General features: G+C 46.4%; 4 protein-coding genes across 4 annotated transcripts; 2 read left to right on the top strand and 2 right to left on the bottom strand.

Moving 5' to 3' along the window:
- Window positions 1-10,729: 10,729 nt before the first annotated feature.
- On the bottom strand, window positions 10,730-11,653 carry GUITHDRAFT_47720 (hypothetical protein; the record flags this gene model as incomplete). Its single annotated transcript, XM_005841154.1, has 2 exons — window positions 10,730-10,895; window positions 11,367-11,653. Coding segments are annotated over 2 exons (453 nt in total), but the record flags the coding sequence as incomplete, so codon positions are not given.
- A 6,212-nt stretch (window positions 11,654-17,865) lies between these two features.
- Window positions 17,866-18,462, top strand: GUITHDRAFT_40352 (hypothetical protein; the record flags this gene model as incomplete). The annotated part of the gene is made up of 3 exons (XM_005841153.1): window positions 17,866-17,949; window positions 18,000-18,067; window positions 18,123-18,462. Coding segments are annotated over 3 exons (492 nt in total), but the record flags the coding sequence as incomplete, so codon positions are not given.
- A 2,606-nt stretch (window positions 18,463-21,068) lies between these two features.
- On the bottom strand, window positions 21,069-22,732 carry GUITHDRAFT_150195 (hypothetical protein). Its single transcript, XM_005841152.1, has 10 exons — window positions 22,482-22,732; window positions 22,348-22,436; window positions 22,134-22,293; window positions 21,949-22,076; window positions 21,795-21,883; window positions 21,678-21,743; window positions 21,527-21,630; window positions 21,350-21,480; window positions 21,221-21,301; window positions 21,069-21,174 (listed from the first exon to the last, which is right to left on the bottom strand). The coding sequence occupies exons 1-10, from the start codon at window positions 22,531-22,533 to the stop codon at window positions 21,112-21,114; spliced, it is 963 nt and encodes a 320-aa protein (XP_005841209.1). The 5' UTR covers window positions 22,534-22,732; the 3' UTR covers window positions 21,069-21,111.
- Window positions 22,733-25,572: 2,840 nt separating this feature from the next.
- GUITHDRAFT_63733 (hypothetical protein) lies at window positions 25,573-26,346 on the top strand (the record flags this gene model as incomplete). Its single annotated transcript, XM_005841151.1, has 3 exons — window positions 25,573-25,671; window positions 25,727-25,955; window positions 26,048-26,346. Coding segments are annotated over 3 exons (627 nt in total), but the record flags the coding sequence as incomplete, so codon positions are not given.
- Window positions 26,347-26,501: the final 155 nt, after the last annotated feature.

Raw genomic sequence — 26,501 nt, 5'->3', positions numbered from 1 at the left:
TGTACTGGTTCGGAAACTTCGAAGGCTCGAGCTGAATGAACGTGTTCCCATGTTTCGCCCTAGCACGGAAAGGCTGATTGAACCCGATGCAGGTACATTGCGAGGTCGAGCACTGCTCATATCCGGTGGCAGATATGAAACAAGCCTAGACTGCGTAGAAACCAACATTTCAATCGAGAGGCTGATACCGAGAGATCCAAATGAACCAGCCGGAGTCCGAGTCATGATGTACGTAGAAGAGGACCAGAGTGTCCTTTCACTTCCAGTCTTACCTATCCTTACTTTCTCTGTGCATGAATACGTTCCTAATTGATCTCCCAACACTGCGATTCCACACGTAAGAATCATTGGTGGAGACGAACAAAAGCAACTTACCCGGCAAAGCAAAAGAACCAGTGGCAGGAGTTACGGCTTTTCCGCTTGTGACGAAGAAAGGAACAATGTCACACGAATAAGTCTCTGTTGCTGTCTCGCTTCGAAGAACAAGGCTGATCAAGAATGATCTGGTCGCGAAATTGAACGCTGGAACCTTGAAGGATAGAGAAGTATCTGGCACATTCATGTCAGAAGGAAAAAAATAAAATTTCCGATTGATTGGTTTACCTGACAACCATACTGATCGTTCCGAGCCCGTCGATGACAATCTTGAACTAATGGAATTATCAAAATATCCGATGCCCAAACCCGAGATAGAAACTTGCAAATGATCAATATTTCCAAAATTTGTGACCGAGACATTGAAATGTTGTGAAAGTGAAGTATCAAAGGATAGAACATCTGTAACACTTCCAACGGTTGTATCGCCTGTTATTATCACTGCCAAGCTCTGACTGACTCCAAGAGAGGCCTTGGATTTGATGCTGGTCTTGGACATCCAAGTGGTCCTTTCAGCGCTTGAAGCTCCAATCCTAGAAGAGTAGCTTCGTGAGAAGTATCCAACTTTCATCGTGACATCGACCAACAAGGATCCTGAAGTCAGCAAATTGGTTTGTGGATGAATTTCACTCTCAAGCACGACCGAATCAAAAGTGAATGCTGCAGAAAGAGATCCTATACCACTTCCAACAGTCACACTTGGAATGCCAGATCTCATTGATCCTGACATCACTTTGCCAAAGAGGGTTGTGTCAGAAAACCATATAGTCATCTCAAGAGATGTGCTCGTCATTCTCCCTAGTAAGCTGTAGTCTAGTCCACCATACCCACTACCAGCGATAGTGATTGACGTTGCAGAAGTCGAAGGTAAATTTTTAGGGAGAACAGTGCTGGGCTCAGGGGAGTCGATGGTGAAAGCCTCTGAAATTGTGCCACATTGCTGGCCGACAGTCATCAGGGAAGACCTTGTTGACTGCGTTGCATAGCCTTGGTGCACTCTCACTGAAGAATCCGAGTACCAGAGCGTTGATATTCCAGCTGTGCGACCATCAATACGGCTAGAGACAGAGTAACTTGCGAGTCCGAAAGTTTTTCCTCGCAAATAAATGCCGACGAGGCCGATATCAGGAGAATTGCAAGGAGAAATCAAACTATTCTCTGACTGATACAACGTCAGGCCAACAGGAGCATTGACTAACAGTATTGTTTCTACATTACCAACGATCACAAGATCATTGCGGTAGGGTGATTTGTCGTCTCCAGTGTAATATTTCATAAAAGTGTAATATGCAACCAAACCAGGCGGTGAAAAGACGGTGAAATCGAAGGTTTTGTCCATGGAGTATGCTATGTCTGGCAACGGTCTAATCAAATCCCAGATCCGAAGTTGAGAAATGCCGCCGGAGAAAGCTTCGAGCTCACTTCTGCTTTCGCTCTGATCTTGCCCAATCATCATTACAATGGATTGGTCAAGTACCCCGCCTACTGCAATGCCATAGGCTTCGGATTGTACCACTCCATTTCTTATACAAACTACCCTTCCTCTTGCGCTTTCCCATGTAAATGCAAAGTGATTCCACTGACCAGGAACAAAATCACAGGAGGTTAGGAGCGAAGGCTCATTCTTAATCTGAGAGACTAATCGGTTGTCATCCGTCGCCCGAATGACGACTTCATTCACGAAACCTGTGTAAGAACGACAGCTTAGAACCGTTTGAATTGAACTTCTTGCATTCTTTCTCATCCAAAATTCGATTGTTGTCTCTGTGGTCGGAAAACCTTTGAAGGACCCTAGCTGAGCCCGGTCGTACAAGGAATTTCCAGGGAATTCAAGTGAATAGAAGTCATCACCCTTGGTGACATTGAAAGAAACTAATGACGGCGCGTCTGTGGAGAACATCTCAGTAATACTACCTACGGACTGTAACGAGATAGAGACATGCTGAGAACGTCCAATGGAACCGCTGGCCAGGCACTTGATGGATGTGGATGACACCCAGGCTGAGATCATTGCTGCAGTATCGCCTAACCTAACCGTGAAGGAAAGTTGGAATGACGTGAAACTAGAGCCTGAGACAGACATCGATGCGATGCTCGTGGTATGCGAATTAGAAAGCTGCATGTTTTTGATTGATGGAGCATCGAATGATTGCACTTCACTGATTGATCCCACCTTCCTTGCTGCAGTGATTACTACTTGCCTTGTGAAAGCCTTCCCTCCCTTCTTCTGGCCGACAACACTTGTATCTGAAACCCACCTTGTCCGGATAGATGATGTTTGACCGGTTCTGTGTACCGTGGATTGCGCAAATAAACCATAATTCGCGCCTACGATTTGGAACGTAAGCCCACCTGTACTTGGTCCGTTTGATGTTCGAATAGAACTCACAACTCCACAATCTGCTGAGAGAAGATATGTAGTGGTTCCCACCTTTTGCTTGAGGGTGACGGCAATTCCTCCACTGTGTCCGGAAGATTTTGGTGCTATACATAAAATACTTGTTTCAGCAATCCACATGCTGCGTTCCATCATGGTTGACTGAATTCTTCCACGGACAGTTCCGTCATTAATACCGATATTGGAGCCAGCAAGGGTGATGTAAATGTGTCCAGTGTTTGGTAAATTCGACTTTTTCTTTTCACTGAGTGTGCATAGATTGTAAGAAAAAGCATTAGTTAAAGTCCTGGCAAGAGTAGAGCTGGTGAGTGAAAGCTGTTGTGAACCTCCAAATCCACTTGCATCCCTGCTAAGAATAGACGTGCTTGACAGCCACTTGGTCAATTCGCACTTGGTTCCTCCTAATCTAGCCATCGGAGTCAAATTCAAGATTGAACTTCCAAAGATAGACATTTGCATGGATCCAGTCACCATCACATTTGTGGGTAACGTGATGCTTCCAAGAGCCACGTCAGAAGAAAACGAATTGCTTATACTGCCCGTCAATTGACTTACAGTCACCACGTTGGCAAGAGAATGCAATGCAACATTCATAACAGTCAATGCTGTAATCGAAGAGTCTGAAACCCATTTCGTTCTTTCGCAGCTAGTGCTCGATACCCTAGCGAACGGGCTCGATGATACGACTCCAAACCTTGAGCCACAGATGCTGACAAGTCTCAATTGGACGTTTGAAGGGGTATTGGAGTTCTTGATAACTGAAATATGGACGTTATCAGTTGATATCGTCTCCGTTGATGTGCCGACTTGCTTGCCAATGGAAAGGCTAAGTCTTCGTGTACCAGCTTGCACTGCACCTGACAGGACATTCAAAGAATAGACGGAGATCCATCGTGTTCGTTCAGATGATGTAGATTGGGTCCGTACTCTGGTGGTAGACTCTGCAAGAAAATAATTTCCAAACAGCATGAAAAGGGATGATCCTGTCGATGGAATGTTCCTTGGTAGGATGACCGAAATACTATCACGATCATATGAAAATGTTTCCGTGAAACTTGCAATAAAGCCCTGACCAGCTGTTACGAAAGCAGGCAAAGATGCTTGAGAGCCTTGTGGGTATTGGCACGATATGCTTGTAACTGAATCCCATTCCGAGGCTTGGCATGGAGTCATGCCTATCTTTCCTCTGGAAGTAGACAGCCTGTACGATACCAGGATCTGATGAATAAAGATGCCTTGGGGATATGAGGGTCTGTTGGCTCGAAAGAGCGAGCTGGTAGCAGGAAGGTCGAACGAATGAAAGTGGCTTGAAGTTCCCACATAGCCCATGGCTGATACTTGAAGAGACCTGCTTCTCAAAACAGCTTTTGGTACAGAACATGTAATTTCTGTCTCAGCACTCCACTTAGTGGCTTCACAAGCGGAGTGATAGACCCTTAAAGAGTTTGAATGTGAGCTGAGGGAAAAGCTAGTACCAAAGATTGTAACAGAAGTGGAGCCGCTGCTAACGCTGTTCGAAGGTGCCTCGCTACTCAAAGAGAATAGATTGAATGAGAATACATCCGATTGTGAAGAAGCTTTGAGACCAGCTGTGACGATGAGTTTGAGTGATGTTCCAATCAGAACCGCATTCAAACACTTGATGCTTGTCTCGCTTTGCCATTGCGAACCTTCACATGAGGTTCGAGAAGCTCGAGAATTTTGAGAATTAGAGACCATCGAATATCCCATTCCGATTATGGTAACTGAATATGAACCTGTACTCGCGCCATTTGTCATTGCAGAATTTGACAGGTATGAAAGGTCGGACGAAAACGAACTCGAAATGGTCTGTCCCAAATTTCCAGCAGTAATCACCACAGACATGGAGTGTCTTGTTGTTGTGGAGCTACGACAAGAAATCGAAGTTTGCGAAAGCCATTCAGAGAATTCAGAAGCAGATGAATGGATGCGGACTCCAGCTGAGGAAGGAATCATGAAATTGCCACCAACAATTGTGAAAATACTTGAACCACTTGCGGGATGATTGCTGCGGATCACTGTATGCAGGATCGACAGATCGACTGAAAGACTGTTACTGGAGCTTCCCATGTGGCCAACATTTGCCGTAATTTGCAAACTGCTTGTCTTGCCCAAATTTGAAGAAACTTGGCACAGAATTGAACTATCTCCAATCCAATCTGATGATTCAGAACTGGTGCTACTTACCCGTGGAAACGGTGTGCTCGAGAACAATCCCATTCCTGATCCATGTATTGTGATTGAAATGGATCCCGAATGTGGAATATTCTTGCGCAGAGCATTCGATAGGCTCAACCCATCACTGCTATAGACACTTGTCGAACTCCCTAACAGCCCTGCACTTGTTACGATCGCCAGGCCACTTCCAGTCAGTGATCGGCAACTTCTGCATTGCAGTGCCGAATCTGACAGCCAACTGGTCGCCTCAGCAACTGTTAAACTTATTCCTGTGAGTTGACTGTATCCAAATCCAGAGAACCCAAACCCAACAATTGAAAGGCTTGCAGATCCAGTGGACACAATGTTTCTAGATGAGTATGTACTAATTACGGGAAAGTCAGTCGAAAAAAGTTGCGAAACAGTCCCAGAAGTCAAACCGACAGTGATTCCAACCGTCATCGATCCCTTGTTGGTCGACACACTCTGACACAACATACTTGTGTCCGAGATCCACATTGTCGCTTCGAAGGCTGAAAATCCGATAGAGATTGCCTGACTTATTGATGCCACACCAAATCCGATGCCAAGAAGAGTCAAAGATATGGAACCCGAAGACACCTGGTTGCCAACCGTCTGCCAGCGTATTGCAGGAACATCATTTGACAACGCTTGAGTCAACGAACCTGCTGCTGCATGCGAAGTGACGATCAAAGTCGAAGAATGTTTCAGACTATTCGAAGCCCTGCACGTCAATGACAGTTCGGAGATCCAACTGGTATATTCACATCCAGTGCCTGAAATACGTGTTGTCATAGTAGGGAAATCACGATTCGCCAGGTTGCCATGTAAAGTGACGATGCTAGAGCCTGTAGATGCAAAATTAGCTGCTAACATTTGACTTGTAGATCGTATGCAGTAAGAAAAGCTTGAAGAAAGCGAACCAGTTTGCTGCCCTTGCGTCACAATGATCCTTCCTGTACCTGATACACCAGCTGAAGCCGTGCAACGGACACTTGAGTCAGACTCCCATTCTGTATTTTCACATGATGTGCCGGTGACTCTGGAGAAACCGCTTACTGCAAGAGGCGAAAATCCTGCCCCGAAAACCGATACACTTATTGAGCCGGTCGACATTGAATTAGATGTTTTCAAATTGCTACAAGTCAAATCGCTTGAATACGCAATCGAGCCTGATCCGAGACTTACACCAACGGTCACTTTCACTTTCAAGGATTTGGCATAAACTAGGGAAAGTCTACAGGCGATGGAAGTATCTGAAAGCCAACTTGACGCCTCCGCAGAGGAAGAAACGAGAAGTACAGAACTTAAACTGGAGAGGCCAAAGTCTCTGCCTATTAGAGTCAAGGATACTGAGCCAGAACTTGGAGCATTCATTCTGATTCCTTCTGAAATTTGTGGACTGTCAACCGTCAGAGCATTGGTGACAGTCTCGCCTACCATACCAGCAGAAGTGACGCTCAACCTCATACTTCTTCCCTGTAGAGCTGCTGATCTCACGTAAAGGGATGTGCTTGAAATCCAATCTGAACTTTCGCAACTGGTCATGGCCCCTGCTCTAAAGGCAGGTGAATTGTCCTGCAGGCCTACATTGATTCCTACGATAGTGATCTGCAATGTTCCAGTTCCTGGTAAGTTCTGCCTTGTAGTCGAAATACCAGCTGTTGCATCAGCAGAGATCAAATAAGTGGTAGTGGATACAAGGGATGAAGAGGTAAGAACGATTCTCATGCTGTTGACTTGAAACGCTGAAATTCTTGAAACGATCGTCGTTTCAGAATTCCAGCTTGTCAATTCAGCAACTGTACAGCCTATTGCGAGTGACAGAGAGGTCCACAGGCTGCCGAAAGAAGAACCGAAGATGGTGATTGACGATTCACTAGGGAAAGCAAAATTCCTCCTTTCCATGTCTGACAACAACGGAACATCTGCAGAAGCTGCAAAAGTGATGCTACCCTGTGAAGAAGACGCCGTAAGAATAATCTTTGCGCTGCCTGCTGTTGTTCGTGATGAAAATCCCGCGATTTGTGTATCAGAGATCCATTCGCTCGCTTCCATTGAAGTATAACCTCTCCTCAAAGAAGAACTGGCATCATAAAGCGCAAATCCACCCAGGATTGTGACAGATACAGCACCAGTGGATGGTGCGTTGGCATTTGAATCTTGGTGTAGAGAAAACGAATCATGTGTAAGTATGTCCGTCACAGTTCCAACATTGATTCCCACAGTCAGAGTCAGGCTTTTTGTTCTTCCAACTAAACTTGCAGTCATGCACACAACCGACGTTGCAGAAAGCCAGTCGGACAATTCACAGGATGATCTATGCATCCGGTTGGAGATTGAGTAGTGAGCAAGACCGCTCCCTGTACCGGACACAGTTATATGCGCTGAACCAGTGTTAGGTGAATTTGATCGGGTTGCTGTGCTCAAAAAAGAAACATCAGACGAAAGCATCTCCGAGATCGACTGGGGTTGTACTGACATTGTGATTGCAATGGATCTGCTTCCAGAAATGAATTCATTCATCATTGAACGTACAGATGTTTCTGAGACCCACTCGGTACATTCCAACGCAGTGTGTTGACTTCTCGTACTGATTGTGCTTTGAAAGAGCCCCATACCACTACCAAAAATCACCATGCTCAGCGAGCCCGTACTCGGAGCATTAGCCAGCAGCGCTGATACCACTAAAGTGTCCCAAGATAAGAGTGCTGTTGTTGTCGACACTAACATTGAGTGAGTTATCATTACTGATAATGTAGGGCTTTGCAATACTCCAGCAAGACAATGCAATGCAGTTTCCGAAAGCCAATGCGAACTATCACAAGGTGTGTAGTGAACCTTGGAGGATTGTGAGGATGTTTTCAAGCCAATAGCATTACTGAAGATCTGAATTTCTGTTAAACTTGTCTTAAAATAATTTCTTTCCATGGAATCAGAAATCGAAAGTGCATCTGTTGACAGCGACGATGACACAGTAGAATCGAAACCAGAGATAGTTATAGAAAACTTGAAAGTATTTCCAAGCGTAACGGAACCTAGGCAAACAATCGAGCTGGTGGATCTCCATTCTGACAATTCAGCTGTAGAATGCGAAACCCTTGCCATGACGCTGTTCGAATAGTGACCCATGTTACCTCCTGTTATCGAAATTAGAGTTGACCCTGTTATGGCAAGATTGATCCTTTCCATACAAGACAGAGCAGCATTGTCCAAAGAAATGGTTTCCGTACGGCTAGAGAGCAATTGATGGGACGTTATCACAATGGTTGACGAAGATAGCATGACTGCAATCGAGAGGCACTGTATGGAAGAATCCGATAACCAAGAAGTAGATTCGGATGCAGAAAATGTAAATCTTACTCGGTTTGATACGGAAAAATGGGAGTAATCCGCTCCATGAACAGTCAATGCCACACTCCCTGTACTAGGAGAGTTACTCTCAAAGCTATCACTGACAGATTGATCGCTTGTAAAAGCCTCAGTGATGCTGTTAGCTTGCGCTCCAATACTTGTCATGATTTGTCTGCTCCCACCCACCATGGGACCTGTGTAACACATAACGGCAGAAACAGATTCCCACTGGGTGGCCTCACATGCTGTTGCTGAGATGCGAAAGCGTGGAGTGTCAAACACAGCAGAAAGATATCCAAAGACAGCAACCTTGATGGCTCCAGTACCAGCAGCATTGGATATGTCTAAAGTCATAGGTGGTGCATCGATGGATAACATTTCAGAGGTAGTGCCCTGAAATCCAACGATCGATAGCAGCAACCGCATGGTGTTTTGTAAAGAATAATGAGTACGTGTCACAACAGCTGTATCTGAAATCCAGTTTGTTCCTTCGATGGGTGTGCTACCAATCGTAGAAACATGACTGCTGGCAGTCAATCCAAACTTTGATCCGAAGATTGTTAGGGAGAGGCCTCCTGTGACGGGAAAGTTCTTCGCAGAGAGGAGCGAGAGTGAAGAATAATCAATCGAGATGCTTTCGGATAATGTGCCCTGCATGACATGTACTGTAATTTGAATCTTTCTCGATCTCAAGAGCGCACTTTGAGAAAGGCAGACGACGCTTGTTTCGGATCCCCAGCCGGTTGCCTCACATACGGTTTCCGCAAGCCTCATGTTCATGGAACATGATTTCTTAGAGAAATCTGTTCCATCAACGGAAAACAATACACTTCCAGTACTTGGAAAATTCTGCCGCGATGCCAAACTGATCCTCTCTGCACCCGTTGTAAATAATTCCGTGCTGCTGAAAAACATGTTTTGAATCGAGACGATGAGTTTGGTACTGCTGGCCTCCCCTGAAGCACTGAGGCAGCTCAATTGACTTTGAGATATCCAGAAGGTAGCCTCACACGCTGTGAAAAAGATTTTTGCAGACGATGAGGCTTCATGTTGGTTGAAACCTTCACCAATGATGGAGACATACATCGATCCAGTACTGTGTGCATTTGAGCGAGCGGTTGTTGAAATAGATGGAACGGAAGTTGAAAAAGCGGATGTGCTTGAACCAACGTGGGATGCACAAGTGAAGATAACCTTCTGTGATCTTGCGAAAGTTTGAGCTGACATCGCTTGCACTGATGTTGATGAAACCCACGAAGAAAGTTCACAAGCCGTGTAACCCAGGCGAATGAAAGCACAATCTGCAACCCCAAGATTCAACCCAAGAAATGAGATTGTCACAGAGCCTGTACTTGGACTATTTTGCAAATGCAACGATGTCAACGAATTTGCATCATAGGTCAGTGCTTGCGTTATAGAATTGAACGAAAAGGAAACGAGTGTAAAAACAACTTTCATTGTCTGCTGAGCTCCAGCGCTGGAATAGCACGTGATGCTTGAATCAGAGTTCCAATTAGAGCCTTCGCAGTTGGTTTGGCCAGTTCTGATATTGATAGAAGTTCGAATTGTATTCATTAAGCTAGATTCAAACAAGATCTTGACTGATCCAGTAGCAGCGAAATTCACCTGTGTTGAAGGGATGATCAGCAGAGAGTCGTAAGACAAAATGTCCGATGTAGTTGAAACAACATTCCCCATGGTAATAGTTGTAGAATGACTTTTTGACAGCCCCTGCGAAATCATACATGCAGTTGTTGTATCCGAAATCCACATTGTAGATTCGCATGTTGTACTGCCGAAATCAATTTGGTTGGTTTCAAAACGAGACCCAAAGTTTTCCCCAAAGATGTACGAGCTTTGCTGCTGGAACAACGCATAATTGATTGCAGAAAGAGCAGTAATCTGTCCAAGATCAAAAGAAAACGAGCTGCAGATACTAGCTAAGGAGCGATCTTGAGAAATGATCACAGTATGCGTGTACCTTGCACCTGCTGCTAATTGACAGATGATGGCAGATTCTGAATTCCACAATGTTTGCTCACAACTTGTTGACAAGATCCGTACCATACTAGAACTTGAGAGACCTGTTTGAATGGTAGCAATGTGCACCATGGTTGATCCAGTACATGGTCCATTTCGATTTTCAAGCTCCATAACAACTGAATCGCTCGAGAAGGCTCCAGACAGTGAGCCAGTGTTCAAAGAGGTTGTTACAATCACAGTTGAAGTTCGAGAAATGAAGACTGTTCCTGAACATGCAATAGAAGTCTCTGAAATCCATGATGTGGCTTCACAAAATGATGGGCTGATTCTCAAGAGCGGGCTGAGAGAGTATGGCATGAATGATTCTCCCATAACAAAAAGTGTTCGATTGCCCTTTGGAAAAAAGTTTGCAGTAAACAAGGACGAAATAGAATTTGCCTCGAAAGACAATGATTCAGAAAGAGTTCCAGAGGCATGTGCGATTGAAATGTACATATTTGAGGTTTTGCCACTCCCTTGGCTGGTCTGACTTCGAATGGATGTATCAGAAACCCAATTTGATGATTCTGCACTACTGTGACCAATCCTCAAGTTGCTCGTACTATCTCTTACAAAATGACCCCATGCAGACAAGATGACACTTCCCGTGGAGGGATTATTAAACCTTGAGCTAAAGGACACAGTCGAGTGATCGAAGGAATATGCCTCTGTAAAAGTTGATAAATGGACAGATGAAATTGCAAATTTCATGGTATGTCCATATCCTGATCCAACTTTGCAAAAGATTGAAGATGTTGAAAGCCATCCGCTAGATTCACATATGCTTTGAATGCTTACTCTGATTGTATTGTCGAACATTGAAAATGCAGAACCGGCTTGCACGACAGGCTCGCTGGCAATTGAAACGCTGTTGGAAATAGATGTTCCTGATATAGTGTCTCTATCAATCGAGAAGATGTTTGTTGCTGTACCCACTTCAATCCCTGTGGTCACCACGGCTCGTTTGCTTGTTGCATCTCCTTCGCTTGCTGCACACAAGATAGCACTATCAGAAAACCAGGAACTAGCTTCTGCTGCAGTCAGCCCTGTTAGCCTGGCAGAGTAGCTGGTAATACCGTAGTGTGCTCCGATGACAGTAAGAAGAGAAGATCCTGTTGATGCCACATTCGTGACCATGACAGATGAGCAATGTGAAGAATCTGTGGAAAAGATTGAAGATGCGCTACCGAGCAGCATACAGACTGTTGCACTTGCAAATCTACTCTGAGACATGGAAGATGTTCCTCTGCATGCTACTGAAGAGTCTGAAATCCATTCTGATGATTCGCTTGGACTGTAAGAATTGATGCGAATGGAAAAATCTCTAGATGCAAAATTTTGCCCACTTATTGAGATCCACGAAGATCCCGAGGAAAGAGAATTAAATACGAAACTATCAGATACTATCAAAGAATCTACCGACAAGATGGAGGAATGTGATGAAACACAAGAACGAGTTGAGATCAAAATCATTGCAGATCCATGAAGGTTACCAGAAAGCAAACATCGCAAGCTAGTATCTGATTCCCAAAATGAATTTTCACAATCAGTCTGACCCGCCCGGGTTCGAGAACTTGTCAAAATGTGCCCAAAAAATGCTCCAACCACTGTGAAGCTTTGACTACCAGTCGAACCTGAATTCCATACCTTGAGCCCGGATAAAATTCCTGCATTGAACGAAACAACAGAAGAAACAGTGCCATGAAACAAATTCATAGAGAATAAAACAGAAACAGAACGAAACGTTGAACTGCAAACAAAACAAGAAACCGAGGTATCCGAAAACCACACGCTGTGTTCAGAAGAAGAAAACAAAAAACGTCCTGCCCCGCTCCCGTCCCGGCTCCCCAGCCCTGCCCCTGCTACCGTCACGCTCGCGCTCCCCGTCGCTGCCCCGTTCCCTCCCTCTCCTACCCCGGACGTCTCCCCGCCCCCGTACGTCCACCCCTCTGTCCCCCGTGCCCCCCCCGCTCCCCTACCGTCACCGCCGCCCCCGCCGTCCCCCGCCCCTCCCCGGCCCCTGCCGCCCGACCCGCTATCGCCGTCTCTGACCTCCACTCGCTCGCCTCGCACCCCGTGCTCCCTACCCGCCCTGCCCCGCTCCCGTCCCGGCTCCCCAGCCCTGCCCCTGCTACCGTCACGCTCGCGCTCCCCGTCGCTGCCCCGTTCCCTCCCTCTCCTACCCCGGACGTCTCCCCGCCCCCGTACGTCCACCCTTCTGTCAAAGAACCCGGTCTGTGTACAATTGAAATCAAAATACGAGAATCGTCCAGAGATGATATTGAAGCGCTTGCGATTACAGAAACAGATGTATCTGACCTCCACTCGCTCGCCTCGCACCCCGTGCTCCCTACCCGCCCTGCCCCGCTCCCGTCCCGGCTCCCCAGCCCTGCCCCTGCTACCGTCACGCTCGCGCTCCCCGTCGCTGCCCCGTTCCCTCCCTCTCCTACCCCGGACGTCTCCCCGCCCCCGTACGTCCACCCCTCTGTCCCCGTGCCCCCCCGCTCCCCTACCGTCACCACTGCTCCCATTGTTGCCCCATGACCTATCGCCCAAGTAGTTTGTGCGAGGATTGCAGTTTTTGATATCCACTTTGTTGATTCAGCAGCTGTTGGTGTCCATGTTAATTTTGGGCTGTAATCTTTGTTTGGTAGGGTTTCGGTTATTATTATCATTTGTTTTGACCCAGTACAAGGTCCATTTGATGTTGTCTCTTTTTGTTGCAAGAGTGTGGCTGGTGATTGGGCTATGGTTTCAGGGGAGTCAAATGTTAAAACGTTGGATATTGTTGCGGGTAATGCATTGTTACCAATTGATAGAATGATTGGATTTGACCTTCCAGTCCCGTCAGGTGCTCGACATATAATCAGTGTATCTGACTGCCATGAAGTCATTTCGCATGTTGTTTGGTGCAACCTCGTTGAAGGAGTGATACTGTCAAATCCAGTTTGCGATCCATAAACAGTGATAAGACTTGATGTACCGGGTACAATGTTCGCTGAACTCATATACAGATTATCAAACTTGATATTTAAAGGATCTGTTCCATTTTCGATGCCCAGGTAAATACCTCCTGGCTTATCCATGGAGGTTGGCGAAATGGTTGCAATTTCAACCGCATCGTCATAGATCGTCATTGACAAAAATATACTGGGAGAGCTTTGTTCTATTTCTGGATTCAGTAATGTAAAGTACAGAGAAAGAACGCTTCCAGCTAGAATTGTATCATCGATGTAAACACTCAACTCTCCACTTGCTTGAGTCCAAGACGTTTCTGCTGTCAAAAGTAAATAATTTGAGGCTGCAGAAAGAGAGTTGCTTTCAGTCCTAGAATTGACCAAACCAGAAATCGTCACTGCCGTATTCAAATAAATATCATAGTTCAATGAAATTGAGACTGTTATCGTATTCGAAGCTCCTGCCATAGGGGTGTTTTGTTGTATTGTCTTTAGCGAAAATGATGGGGATACAACCTTCAATGGATTTGACCCGTTAGATACACCAAACAGCTGCGTATTGAGAAAATTCATGTTCTGAGAGGAAATGATTGCATCATAAACACCGCATTCTATAGTTGCAGACACGGATACAGAAGGAGAATTTTGTTCGGAAGAAGGGTTTGTAAGGTTGAAAGTCAAATAATATCCAGAATGAACATCATTGTTTGCGCGAGTCAAAATCAAAGTCCCATCAGAATTGGTCCATACAGCACTCGTTCCAAAAGCATCAGCAATCGACTGAATGCTTAATGCAGAGTCATCTGTTGTTTGTGTGGCGATCAAGCCTTGAATGGTTAATTTGGAGCTCTGCGGAAGGTAGCAATTCAGCTTCAATGAAACCGTGATTGCATTCAATCTTGAAGGTACAGGAGTCCCTTGCCATATTGTCTTTAAATCAAAATTTGCTTCAATAATGTACAAAGCTGAACTTCCAGACGAGACTCCAAAGGCATCTGTTGAAAGGAAATCCATATTTACAGCACTGATGTCATATGTACCAGCGGCTTGAATGAAAATATTGGGGGAAACTTGCGAATATTGTGGATTCCTGACCGAAAACGAGATCGCATAAGTAACGTCTGATGCCAATGTTTCTCCAATTAGGCTCAGCTCTAATGATTCGTTCAAACTATTCCAAGTTGGAGTGAACAATGAAGACCCGTTGCCACTGAGAGTAACTGGATTTGATGCAGCCGCGCCGCTAAGTCCTGAGATCGTGATCACTGAACTGTTCTGCGAATACATGTTTTCATCAACTGAGAAAAGAATCGTGAGATCATTTGAGGCTCCAGCCAAAGGGTTGGATTGATAGATTTGTTTCAACAAGAATTGGGCGCCGAAGCAACTATGAGTACAAAGCTGAATGAGAAATAATAGAAGGATTGATCTGGACATGATATCTGCTCCTTAATAAGCACAAGAGTCACTCAGGTCTTCATACTGCAAACTTGAAGTGTTCATACGATTGGCGTCTAGTTGTGCTTTCCGGCATACTAGTACTGCATTGCGGCGAACGAGCGCGCGAAGAGGATCCGCCTCAAAATCCTGCAATTCATTCGGGATAGCGCAACGGAAGCATGACCTTTTTTTATTAGAGTGAAAGCTTCTATAATTTTTTTAATTAAACTTTGAGTCACGGAAGTAGTTCGGACCTCATTGATTGTCCTCGTACTGATTTTTAGCTTAACTTTGAAAGGTATTATTGCAAACTTTCATTCCAGTGAACTCCACAGATATTGACTTCATGGTCGCCGGAGGGCCGTTTGGTTTTCAAGGCTCAAGAACTTTCAACTCTACAAGCCTTGCAATCGGAGTGTTTACGAAAATCGTGAAACATACAAACAGAAAATCGTCAAGTTTGAAGTCAAACAACTAATGGGATGAGGATGAATTCAAAACACAACCAGTTACTTTGCTCGGACACTTGAAACAGATTGAAAAATTCGTCGACTTGGACACATTCATTCAGAAAGTTAAAAAAGTTGTACCAAAGGACTTGGTCATCGAATCAATCTTGCGGATGTTACAGAGGAAGACTTCAAAAAGATCACAGCAGAACAGGTAGAATTTCATGTCTACAATCTCAACAAGCTATCTTTACTTCAAATCAAACTTGAAACTTCACATCTTCGGAAGTTCAGAGCTTGATGAGATCTCCTTTGCATACTTCTTAGAAAATTTAAATCAATCTCTCATAATCTCAGCCGGGCCGCCGGGCCGGACCCACCGTCACTCAGCACCGTGCCACTGACGGTGTCGGACGGTCACGGCCCGGGCCCTGATCACTGAGACCGGCCGCCCGGCGGTTCTCTCTCCACTGGCCCGGTACCAGGCCGCCCGGCTTCCGAGTTCCGGGTGAGTCTCCACATGGTGAATCCGGATGAAAAGCATGGTCATTGTCGCATCCCCCGATTTTAATCTTGTAAAAAATGGGGACTACACCGTCATGTAGTCGACTTGTGCTGAACAACAGGAGACAACCTTGTGCTGAACAAACAGAGACAAGCTTGTGCTGAACAAACAGAGACAACGACTCGATGGTTTCCTTACGAAAAGAAGAGACGTTAGAACATGCCCAAAGTTACTTCATTCACTTTTCCCCGAAAGTCCGACTAAGGAAAGGATTTGTACCAGGTAATCGTGCCGTCGATAATGACTCTGGTGTTTCCAAGAGTGAGCCAGAGACCATCTTAACAAATACAAGATTGAAACATGCTGTTGACGACCGTCATCACATTTGCGTCACTCCAACTCAACAGACCGGCATGAACTTGTCTGATGTAATCTTTTGTTCGTTTCCAGACCAGAGTCGCAAAGACTCGCACTACTCTGTCACAGTCATGTCTTCCGAAGAGCTGATGATCATCCGAGATCTAGAAACCTCCAATGATCATTGTACGAGGCACGAGACGAAAACCTACTTGGAACTAAATGTAGCCAAGGCATCCTTAAGTCAGGGAGGCCTAGTGCTTGAAATCAGAGATGCAGTCTCGCAAATTTCCGTAGTTTTGCATTTTGACAGGCAGTCAACTGTTGACTTGTGGTACAGAGTTTTCATGATCATTCAGGGCGATCAGATGGAATTACACGAGACTAAGAGCAATGGACACACGGATTCAGAGCATGGCATCTCATCACCAATCTCGAATCTATGTTCACGTCGTCCATCGTACAATGAGGAGAAGTTGTATCCACATTTCGTCAAGACTGCCATCGAAATGCGTGACGTGACTGAGGATGGTATGCCGCCAGACGAGCGTGCAAGGCCTCCGGCCCTTCACCTCAATGTGGATGTCACGATTGCTGAGGGGAACCACTTTCCCAAAATGGATTCGCTCCCACACGAGAAATGTGATCCCTTATGCGCAATAACTTTCAACGACGTTAAATACAAGACTCTCGTCAAGAACAACACGTACGACTGCAGCTGGAATGAAACTTTCACCTTTTTCGTCCACTCTATTCAGGCCACTGGTGCATTGATGGCTATAGGGACTGAGACGATTGGTCCAGCCTTTACCCTGCAGTGTTTTGACTGGAATTTGATCGCGGGGTCGCAGTTCATCGGCGGCTGCATCATTCCATTACGTGATGTACTTAATGGGGCTCTGAAAGATGAAGGTACGACAATAACAACAAGAATCCAAGACATGTATGGAGTAGATGTTTCTGGGTTCGATGGCATGTATACAACCTTAACCTTGAAATTTCGTGCTCGCAAAAAGTATGAGATGCTTCAAATATGGAAACCGCCGACGCTCAGGGATACACTGGAATGTAGTGAAGGCATCATTAAGTTAGGGAAGAGTTTTCGTTTGGCCAAGAGTTCAATAATTGCGAATCAGACTTCAAATTTCACTCGATCCCCGATGAATCCAATCGAAGAAGAGGTTTCTTTCCTTGAAGGATTTGACCAGGAGATTTCTACCCTCGAGTCTGACACCTATTGGCGAGAAAAGCTTGCTGAGTGGATGGAGTCACTGACTGTCAACATTTTTGTGATGTCACTTGTCGTACTTGATTCCATGAGCTTGATTTTCTTTCAAATCGTTTATCCTGTGCCTGATGGTGAGCCTGATCCAATCGCTCAAGTGGCATTGACAGTCTTTGTTCTTTCTTGCTTCGTCATCGAGCTATCACTCAGAATGATTGCTAAAAGACATCAATTCTTCTGGAGTATATGGAACATGTAGACATTTGTGAGATCAACAAAGTTTGTAGCTGACATTTGATCCTTCAGATTCGATTTCATCGTCATATTTGGTTCAGTGGTGATGGCAGCACTCAAGTACATCATATTCGGTGAAAAATGTTGTTTCTGTCTATCAGAACTTGACTTGTCTCCTGCTAGATACTCGGACGGGCATTTTGAACCAGAAAAGTGGAAACATCGATCGTACCCGACAAGCCACAACCACTCTGAGAGTCATTTCTCGAATAGCTGTTGGGCTGCGAGTTGCACGCGTGCTGATTAATCTGAGGAAGGCTCGAAAACTGAGTGGAAATGTAACCAAACGCCTTCGCAGCGCAGTCTCGCAGAACCGAAGAAGATACACGAAGCACGGGTTTGATTTAGATCTCACTTACATCACGAACAGAATTGTTGGTTCACGTCTTCCAAGTTTTGTGAGGGTCTGACTTTCACGATTTAGATTGCTATGTCAGCTCCTTGTTTCGGTGGACACACGGCATACCGCAATGATATCCACATCGTCTCGAGGTCCTCCCGTTGAACCTCCTCTGTCACTGTCTCTGAAGTCACTCCTCACCTGCAGATTTCTCTCTCTTCATCACTATGGTTCTTTCTTCGTGTTCAACCTTTGCGATACGTACATCAGCTCCGACGGAGTCATGGGGAACTATCACCCGCAAATGCTCTTCAATCAGGTTCAGCGGATTCCCTTCGAAGATCATGCTCCTCCCCTTATGTCAGAGTTGATCCAATTCTGCGAAGAAGCCTCGAACTGGCTGAAGGCCCACCATAACAACACGATAGTGGTCCACTGCAAAGGCGGCAAAGGGCGGACAGGCACGATGATCGCAGCTCTTCTTCTCTGGACGGGTCACAGGAGATGCGCCATAGACGCCATGGAGCTATTCACCTTCCGACGCACAGAGAAGTATGACCCTGATTCAGGCTTTGGAGATGCGGAGGAGCAAGACGAAGACAGCGCTCCGAAGTTTATGAGCCTGTTCAGGGGGAAGGTGGGAAACCAGGGGCCCGAGGGGCCCAGCCAGATTAGATATGTACACTACGTAGAGGCGATGCTCTATAGCGGGATAGACCCGCTGAGTCTGCGAGAGGTGATGCTGACGCATCTGAAGATCCCGGTCATGAAGAGCCACATGAAGCGGCCCTGGTACCTCTCGTTCTCCGTCAGGTGCATGAGATACGTGGTCTACGACTCGGGGAGGTCAAGTAAAGATGCGCATGTGATTGGCAACGATCTCGGAGCCCTGGTCACGATACCTGCCAACGTGATCATCTGGGGAGACACGCGGATCGACTTCTACTTCCACAAGCAGAACTCAAGTACCTCTGAGCTCAACAGGAAGCATGCTTTCTTCCTGGTGACCTCTCGTTTTACACTCCCTTGCTCGGTCCTGATTGTTCGCAGGTTTTCAACACTGCGTTTTATCCAGAAACCACAAAGCTCGTCTTTCGAAAATCAAAGATCGATCTGATGCAGAAAATGAAGCAAGTTGAGAATGATTTTCGGGTAAGCTCTTCCAACAATCATTCTCCTTCTTCTAACTGATGGTGTTGAACAGATTGAGCTGCATCTCGAGCCAAACTTAGAGAATCATGAGCTGACAGGAATTGAAACCTCGTTCTACAAGTCATTCCTCAACGGTACGAAAGCTCAGTACAAGGCAGGGGAAACAGTGCTGTCTGAACAAGACGTTCAACGTAAATTGTTGTTGGTAAGCCAATCATTGACTTTGATGAGCCAGATAACATTGCTTGTTCAGATCACTCAAGGTTCAGTGCAAGGGATCATTCAAGAAATTCATGACCCATCGCATGCAAATCATCCGCTCGGCTCCAATGTACCTGACAAGGAAGTCTCTTCACAAAACTCAATCCGCAAGCCATGTCTCACCATGCTGGGAATCAACAGCATCCTCGGCTCTTCTCAGTTTCTACGAGGCCTGGGGTCCATGGAGTTTCGAGCACGTTGTGACGTAGAGGTCCTCATCTTGGAGAAGGAAAACGTGGAAGTGCAACCAAGGATGGGGAGGTTTCTTGAGGACCCTGCTCAACCTCTCTCCCCCCGCGTTTCCAAGTGCTACCTGCCAGTTAGTGACGACAGAGGCGTCACGGGGCCGCACGCCAGTTTCGATTCGTCCGGACAACACATCTCAATGTCAGAGATAGCGATCCGAGGGCTGCCCAACGAAGACCTCTTCAAGTTCTACCAGGGCCTGGCGCTGAAGCTTGCCCATCAGCTATCCAGGACCAGGATTGACATGATTCGACACGCTGGATTGAAAGCTTTCAATGACAGGCAGTCTGTGATGTACTTGGATGACGAACTAGAGAAGTTGAGAACGCACCTGATCTCAAACTTCGGCATACCCGTCAATGAGAAGATTCTGCTTGCTTCCAAGTGTATGTGCATACAGAAAGATACTTCGGGAAAGATCAACAAGATCAAGTTGAGAATCATCCTCATGTCTAACAGCATCATCTTAGACACCGAGATCTTCGGGCCGTATGTTTCAACTGCCGCTGAGCACATAAGAATCGACCAACTCTTGAGGTAACCTATCATTCTGTGAATGTAGAGGTGAGCGAGTGGTGGCAGCGTTTTCTACAAGACCGAAGGCGTGCACAACACGGTAACGTTGCAAATTCAAGGAGAAAGAATCCAAGGGTTAGAGCTGGTCAGTCCTGATCTGTGATTGCCGTCAGTGACAGCTCGGTGTGCAGCTCGCTAACCTTCGAGAGATGGACTTGACTTTCCATGGCGAGCATCGCCTGCAGCAAATCTACTCCCTCCTCCTGAATCTTTGCAAGAGAGGAAAAGAACTGCGGGAGAGGCAGAGGGAAAGGCCTTTCGATAGGCCGCACATGACAAGAATCTTCGAGAAGTGTGCAAGAGTCCACCAGCTAAGGAAAGGGCAGGTCTTGAAGGAAGGGTCCACAACAGACTCTCTCTTTGTCGTCCGGACTGGGAGCATCAAGCTCACAAGGGATGGGAGCGTCTTCAGGAGAATCCTTGATGGCTGGTGTTTTGGCTCGACTGAATTCGTGGAGCAGACGGTCAGTCGCGCGTTCGAGCTTTCGACCTGACGACTTTCAGGTTTCCGGTCGATTCGTCGCCACAGCCACAGAGAAAGCTGTGATCCTGGAGCTTCCGCCGCTTGCTGTGCAAGACATGATCGCCCGCGATCACGCGCTGGGAGCCAACTTCTTTTGGACGCTGTGTCAGGTTGAGGGTGGAGTGCGCGAGCGAGAGTGACCGAGGGCAGGTGATGGAGGACGACATCCGTGAAGGCATGGAGGAGATGTTTCCAGGCTCCTGGTCCCTCAAAGTCGACTCGCAACACATTGCATCCAACCTCGTGCTTGCTGCTACGAGCCCTGCGTACCAGGAACAGGCACTCAAGAGGCTGGCCAAGGACGAGGAATTCGTCTCAGTCCAGCTGGACTTGTCGGACCTGCAAACGTCTGACGGGACGCCTTGGAAGCCCGATGAAGCCCCTTCTAGCTAGCTGTTCTTAACGCATGTATTCAGAATTAACATGTCAGATGACCCTTCACTTCTTCTTCGACAGAATCTTTCGTGACAGCCTGGTGTTGGCTGACAGGAGAATACCCTTCTATAAACAGAGTCAGGGGCGAACACTTGAATGAGAAAGCTATTACCAACACCCTGAGCTCATGATAAAACTGTGAAAGGTCTACTGTTCGTCGGAGAAATTGCGCCATAATTATACCCTGTATGACCTGATGGACAGACAGTCAACCCTAGCAGAAGCAAGCAAACCATCTTTCCTGGTAGATGATAGCAATGCACACATACAGATCGATGAGCCACCACACAGAGTTCATGAGAGTTACGTAGAGAGCGAGAAGAATGCCACAGCGAAGTAGATCAGCTTTCAAAGCTTCTTTGACTACATTGCCTGCGCCCAATTATTAACAGACCTCTGAAAAGTTGTCATGACACACTTGAGAATCCCATGGAGGCATCGTTATACAAGTTTCCAAGGAAGACGAGCAAGTGAGAGACGCTGAGAAGCACGATGACGAAAGGAAAATGCCTCCAGACTTGACTGAGAACTTGATCATGTTTGGTAGAATTCTAAGCAATCAAACTAACCTGAGATGTAGACCAATGGCAAGATTCGGGAAGATAAGGATCAGGAGCAGAGAGAGAACAGAAAGACTGGACGCATGAAATCAATTCTAACAAGAGACTGAAAATCAACAGGCTCACCCCTGATTGCCCAACAGAAGAAGGAAAACGCGCTTCTCAAAGAACATCAGGTACAACAGCGTTACTCGAGGACCTATGCACAGGCCGATCTGTTTCCACGTCGTCAGATCGTACAGTCCACCTGTAGGAACAATCTGAGAGGCACGGCAGTCACCAAAAAGAAGGCAGAGTTTCTCCTGTGAGCGATGCGATACTCCCAGAAACTGATCGGGTTATATGCAATCGCCTCCTTCAACTCCCCGAGACTAGTCTTGAGCCGTAAGAGATTCCGATCGAACTCATCTGCTCGGGATGAGCGAAGAAACATCACAGGAGTAAAGTCAGTCGTGAAGAGTCTACCTGGTCTTTCCTGCTTCATTCTAGGATCAAGGACATGTAGCATATCTTCTTCTTTCAGCGACAACAGCATGTAACCATCGATCTCATGCTCTTTCAGGTGCAAGAAGTATTCCTGTTCGTTCCAGGGTTCGATTCCCTCTTTCCTTAGCCAGTGCGACACCTCCAAATTGTTTGATGAGCTCACATGATGGAGAGGAAGACGGTGAAGTCAAACCTGCTGCGTGCTCCAGTCATCTACCCCTTGTCTGGTTGCGCTTCCCTCTCCCGCAAAGGGGTCATCGTGGCTGTCATTGCCGCTCGTCCCTGATCAACAAAGTCTGATGCACGAACATGGGAGTAAGGCAATACCGTTCAAGAGAGCGACAATGAAGAAGAGATTGAAGAGCACAAACTTCGTCATGCAAGGTTTTCGCGAGAAATCCGATATTCTCGGTCAAAACATGAGCGAATGAGAAGATGGAAGAAGAGTATGGAATGATCGCAGTGCAATCTAAGACAAGAACTCTTTCAAGACCTCAAGCACACGGAGAGAAGAGATCGTTCGACAAGCTGAGCACTACAACGCCAGATGACGTCTGCATGTCGCCTGTCTTCTAGCCAATCTTTTACTCATTGTAATACAGTCTAGTCCGCCTCAGATATTCTATGGTGACCGTACCGGCGCCGTACGGTACGGCCCGCCTGGTCATCGCCGGACGGTCCCGCTTGAAGAAGCCACAGCCCACCTTTCCAGGGTAGTAGTCGGAATCGAAGCTCTCTTCGCTCATCGAATCTTCATCTTCGCAGTCAGATTCGTCCATTTCGACGTCGTCTTCATCGCCCATGTTGCGACTCTCCTGATTGAATTGCTTTTCGATTTCGGCAGCCTAAAGAATACAGTGGAAGATATACTCAATCATAACAAAAAATTAACACAGTTTAGTGGCGGCAATCATCCGATCGGACTCTTCAACTCCAACGCTGTCCGAGTGATCGCACGCGGCCCCCGGCGGGGGGAGCTGAGCCTGCCCGGGGTCCGAAGTTGGCGGGCCACCGGGCGTTGGCCCCGGCCAGATGCAAACAGTAGCAACAGTGCCAGGCTGAACAAAAACCAGCCTGAAAGGGGTGGGTGGGGGGGGTCATGATTGCCAGTAGAAAGGACGGAAGGGGTGATTCCCAGGGGCAACCATGGGGTAGGGGGTGTGCAAATTATGCAGGGCGTCCGGTTTGACCATTAGGTTGCCTGGTGAGGGTCGGACGAAGACAGGGCTGGGAAGAGATTGAGATGAAGTTGAGCAAGTCATGATTCATCGTCGTGAATGCTGTTGATGTATCTTTGAATGTCGGCCAGTTCAAATGTTGCTTCCTTGAGATCCTTGTTTCATCAATCCTTCCTCCGCATCTGCCCTGCTCCCTTCTCCAGAGTCGGATCATCTCTTGCTCAAAGAGGAATCGGAGCCATTCTACACAATGAATTTCTTCTTGGCTGCAAGGTGTGTATTGTTTATGATGTTCTACGTTCAAGCTCTCTCCACGGAAAGTTTCTGGATAGATAGAGGGAATTCGATCAGGTCTTGGACTGATCAGAACAATTGGAGCAATGGAATCCCGGGGCAGAACACTTCAGCAATATTTGCTGTCCACGATTCTCTCGTCATAATCATAGACTTGAATGTCTCTGTCAGCTCTCTTCACTTCTTTGTTAATGTTTCAGACAAATTCAGTCTCCCGCCTGTGAGCATCACTTTGATTATTTCAAGGAATGTCTTGCTCAAAGCTGGGTCGATGTTCGTCGGAGACATGGTCAACCTGGTCATAAGAGGAGATCAGTTTGAAATCATAAACTTCATGTCCTTGTCCGAAAGCTCTATAACCTCCCTAAACGTCAGCTCAATCAGCGTGGGGGATAAAGCAGGGCTGCAAGGAGATGCTTTGCTACTGGACGGCATCCTCTCGGTATGTACAGTCAGTGCGAACATCTACTCTCAGGTGCTGTGCAATGGCACGATCTCCCTGCTCTGCGGAAGCCTTTCATTGTATGCAAGATCTTCGACACTGTACGGGAACATGTCGGTAGACGAACAGGGTGAATTGATTCTGTCACAAGGAGTAGCGCTGTACTCGTTGGGGAGACTTGATGTTAGCGGAGTTCTCACCTTGCAAAACCAGAGCGACTTGGTCATTCATGATTCCAATCCTTCAAAGTTTTCGATGCATTCGAGCTCAAGTTTGAGAGGAGGGACTGGACTAGTGAGCTTTACGAGAATTTCTCAATGCTCTCCTTGCACACCTTCTGTTCATGTGCTTTCTGGCACGAGCGTACTAGACATTCAGATCATACAGGGGAGAGTTTCAGCTTCTGGGATATTTCGGCAGTATGGCTTGATTAGCAGCTTGTGCTTGTCCAATGCCGTCAACTTGCTGGACTTGGAAAGTGGGCAACTGGAGATGGTCGGGGGTAGACTTTCTCTGTGCAGCATCGTGATACGAGGTCCAGCAAAAGGATCAACATATGAACAAAAGAAGGATCAGAAAGACATGATCTTGGGGAAGAATACTGAATTGATCTTACAGCTCAATGTCACTTTTGAAAGAGCAAATTTTGTAATTCCTGGAAATTTGATTGTGTATGGGAATGTTTATTTCAAGGGCCCATTGTATGCAGAGTGTCAGGGCCAGGTATCATTGATAGGTGGCCCTGGTTTCTTTGACAACAATAATCAAAGTGCAATAGCAATCTCTGGTATATTTCTACCTGGTGGTGGAGGCAGTCCTCCCCCTACAATCGTGTTCTATGGCATTGATCTCATCAACGAAGGAACTCTTTCTTTACAGGGCGTTGTAGTTCAACTGGTTTGGAGCTCTATCATACAACGCAAGAGTAGCAGCATAATCCAAACAGATTCGACAACGACGCTGAGATGCTCTGTATCCAGAGGAAATTGTATCAACATCTTTGATGGTTCCTTGGAAGGTGAAGCAACGGTAATCCATCTCTCATGATTTCTCCCTCTCTATCGACTGACTACTATGCCAGATTTTTGGACAAGGTCAATACATCACAATCTTCAACAACGGAAGCATAAAGCCTGGGTACTCGAATGGGATTGGATCAATAACTATTGCAGGCAATTTCTTCCAAACTGAATTTGGCAGAATAGATATTGGGGTGGACGGGAGTGGACAATATTCTTCTATTGTGCTTGCATCGTCGAGCTTTGTGAAGGGGATATGGGGTTTGCTATCATTGAATTGGAATCCGTCCGATAGCTTTTTTCTGGGACAGAAGATTTATCCTTTGTCGCTGTTTGATGGCTCGCCGCCTCCTGTTGCGTCCTTGATCCCCTTTCAAGTTGAGTCGAATGGTTATGGAATAGCGGCAGTCGAAAATCTAGTGCTTGCTTGGATGGTAAAGCAAAGTTCTCCGACTTTATACATGGTGTACCTTCAGGGCTGTGCCATGGGGTATAAACAAACTTCTACAAAGAATTGCGAAAAGTGTACACCAGGATATTATGGAGATCAACGTGGTCTTACTTATTGCAAAGAGTGTGTGCAGGTATTCCAACAATACTTAATCCTTTTGATTCTCCACATTTGACCTCATCTAACAGGGCAAGTACTCGCAATCATACGGGAGCACGTTCTGCTCAGGATGCTTGCCCGGATATTTTGCTATGATGTCAGGCAGCTCCACGTGTCAGGCTTGTACCGCTGGAAAATATTCAAATACCAATGACACTGTACTCTGTCACTACTGTCCAGCTGGAACATTTCAACCGTCTCCAGCTTCAACATTCTGTAAGTTTCTGCAATTCCTTCCATACTTTGATTCTCAACTGAGTATGCATCAGGCCCAAGTTGTCCGCCAGGAAAGATTTCTGCTGCGACTGGATCTGTTTTGTGCTTGGCATGCGCGGCTGGCAAGTACGAAGTGAACAACTCAAGGTGTGACAACTGTACGAGAGGCACTTACTCGTCGCAATCTGCCAGCACTTGCTTGTACTGTCAACCAGGATGGGTTGCTCCCATGGACGGATCTTCTAGTTGCGTCTCTTGTGAACCAGGATCCTTCAGCAACGGCAGCCACCCAGGCCACATGGCAACTCATTGCGTGCAATGTCAGATAGGGAAGTATGCGTCAAAGACAGCAAGCACCCGCTGCTACTTCTGTCCTCAAAATCAGATTGCACCAGCACCAGGCTTGACGACATGCTCGAGTTGTCCAACAGGACAAGTCAAATCGACGACAATGACAGAAGCTTGTGTAAATGTATCCACGTTTGATAGTTGGGACAATCAGAGTATTTCATCAACGTTTCAAAATATGCTTTCGATCACCAATATTTCAATCGCAGATTCAAATGTTACAGGGAGCTTTTTTGTTTC

The sequence above is a fragment of the Guillardia theta genome (genome assembly GCF_000315625.1).
Source record: "Guillardia theta CCMP2712 unplaced genomic scaffold GUITHscaffold_4, whole genome shotgun sequence".
Classification (NCBI taxonomy): Eukaryota; class Cryptophyceae; order Pyrenomonadales; family Geminigeraceae; genus Guillardia; species Guillardia theta.
Note: the sequence above shows the minus strand (reverse complement) of the source record. Positions and strands in the feature narration are given on the sequence as shown.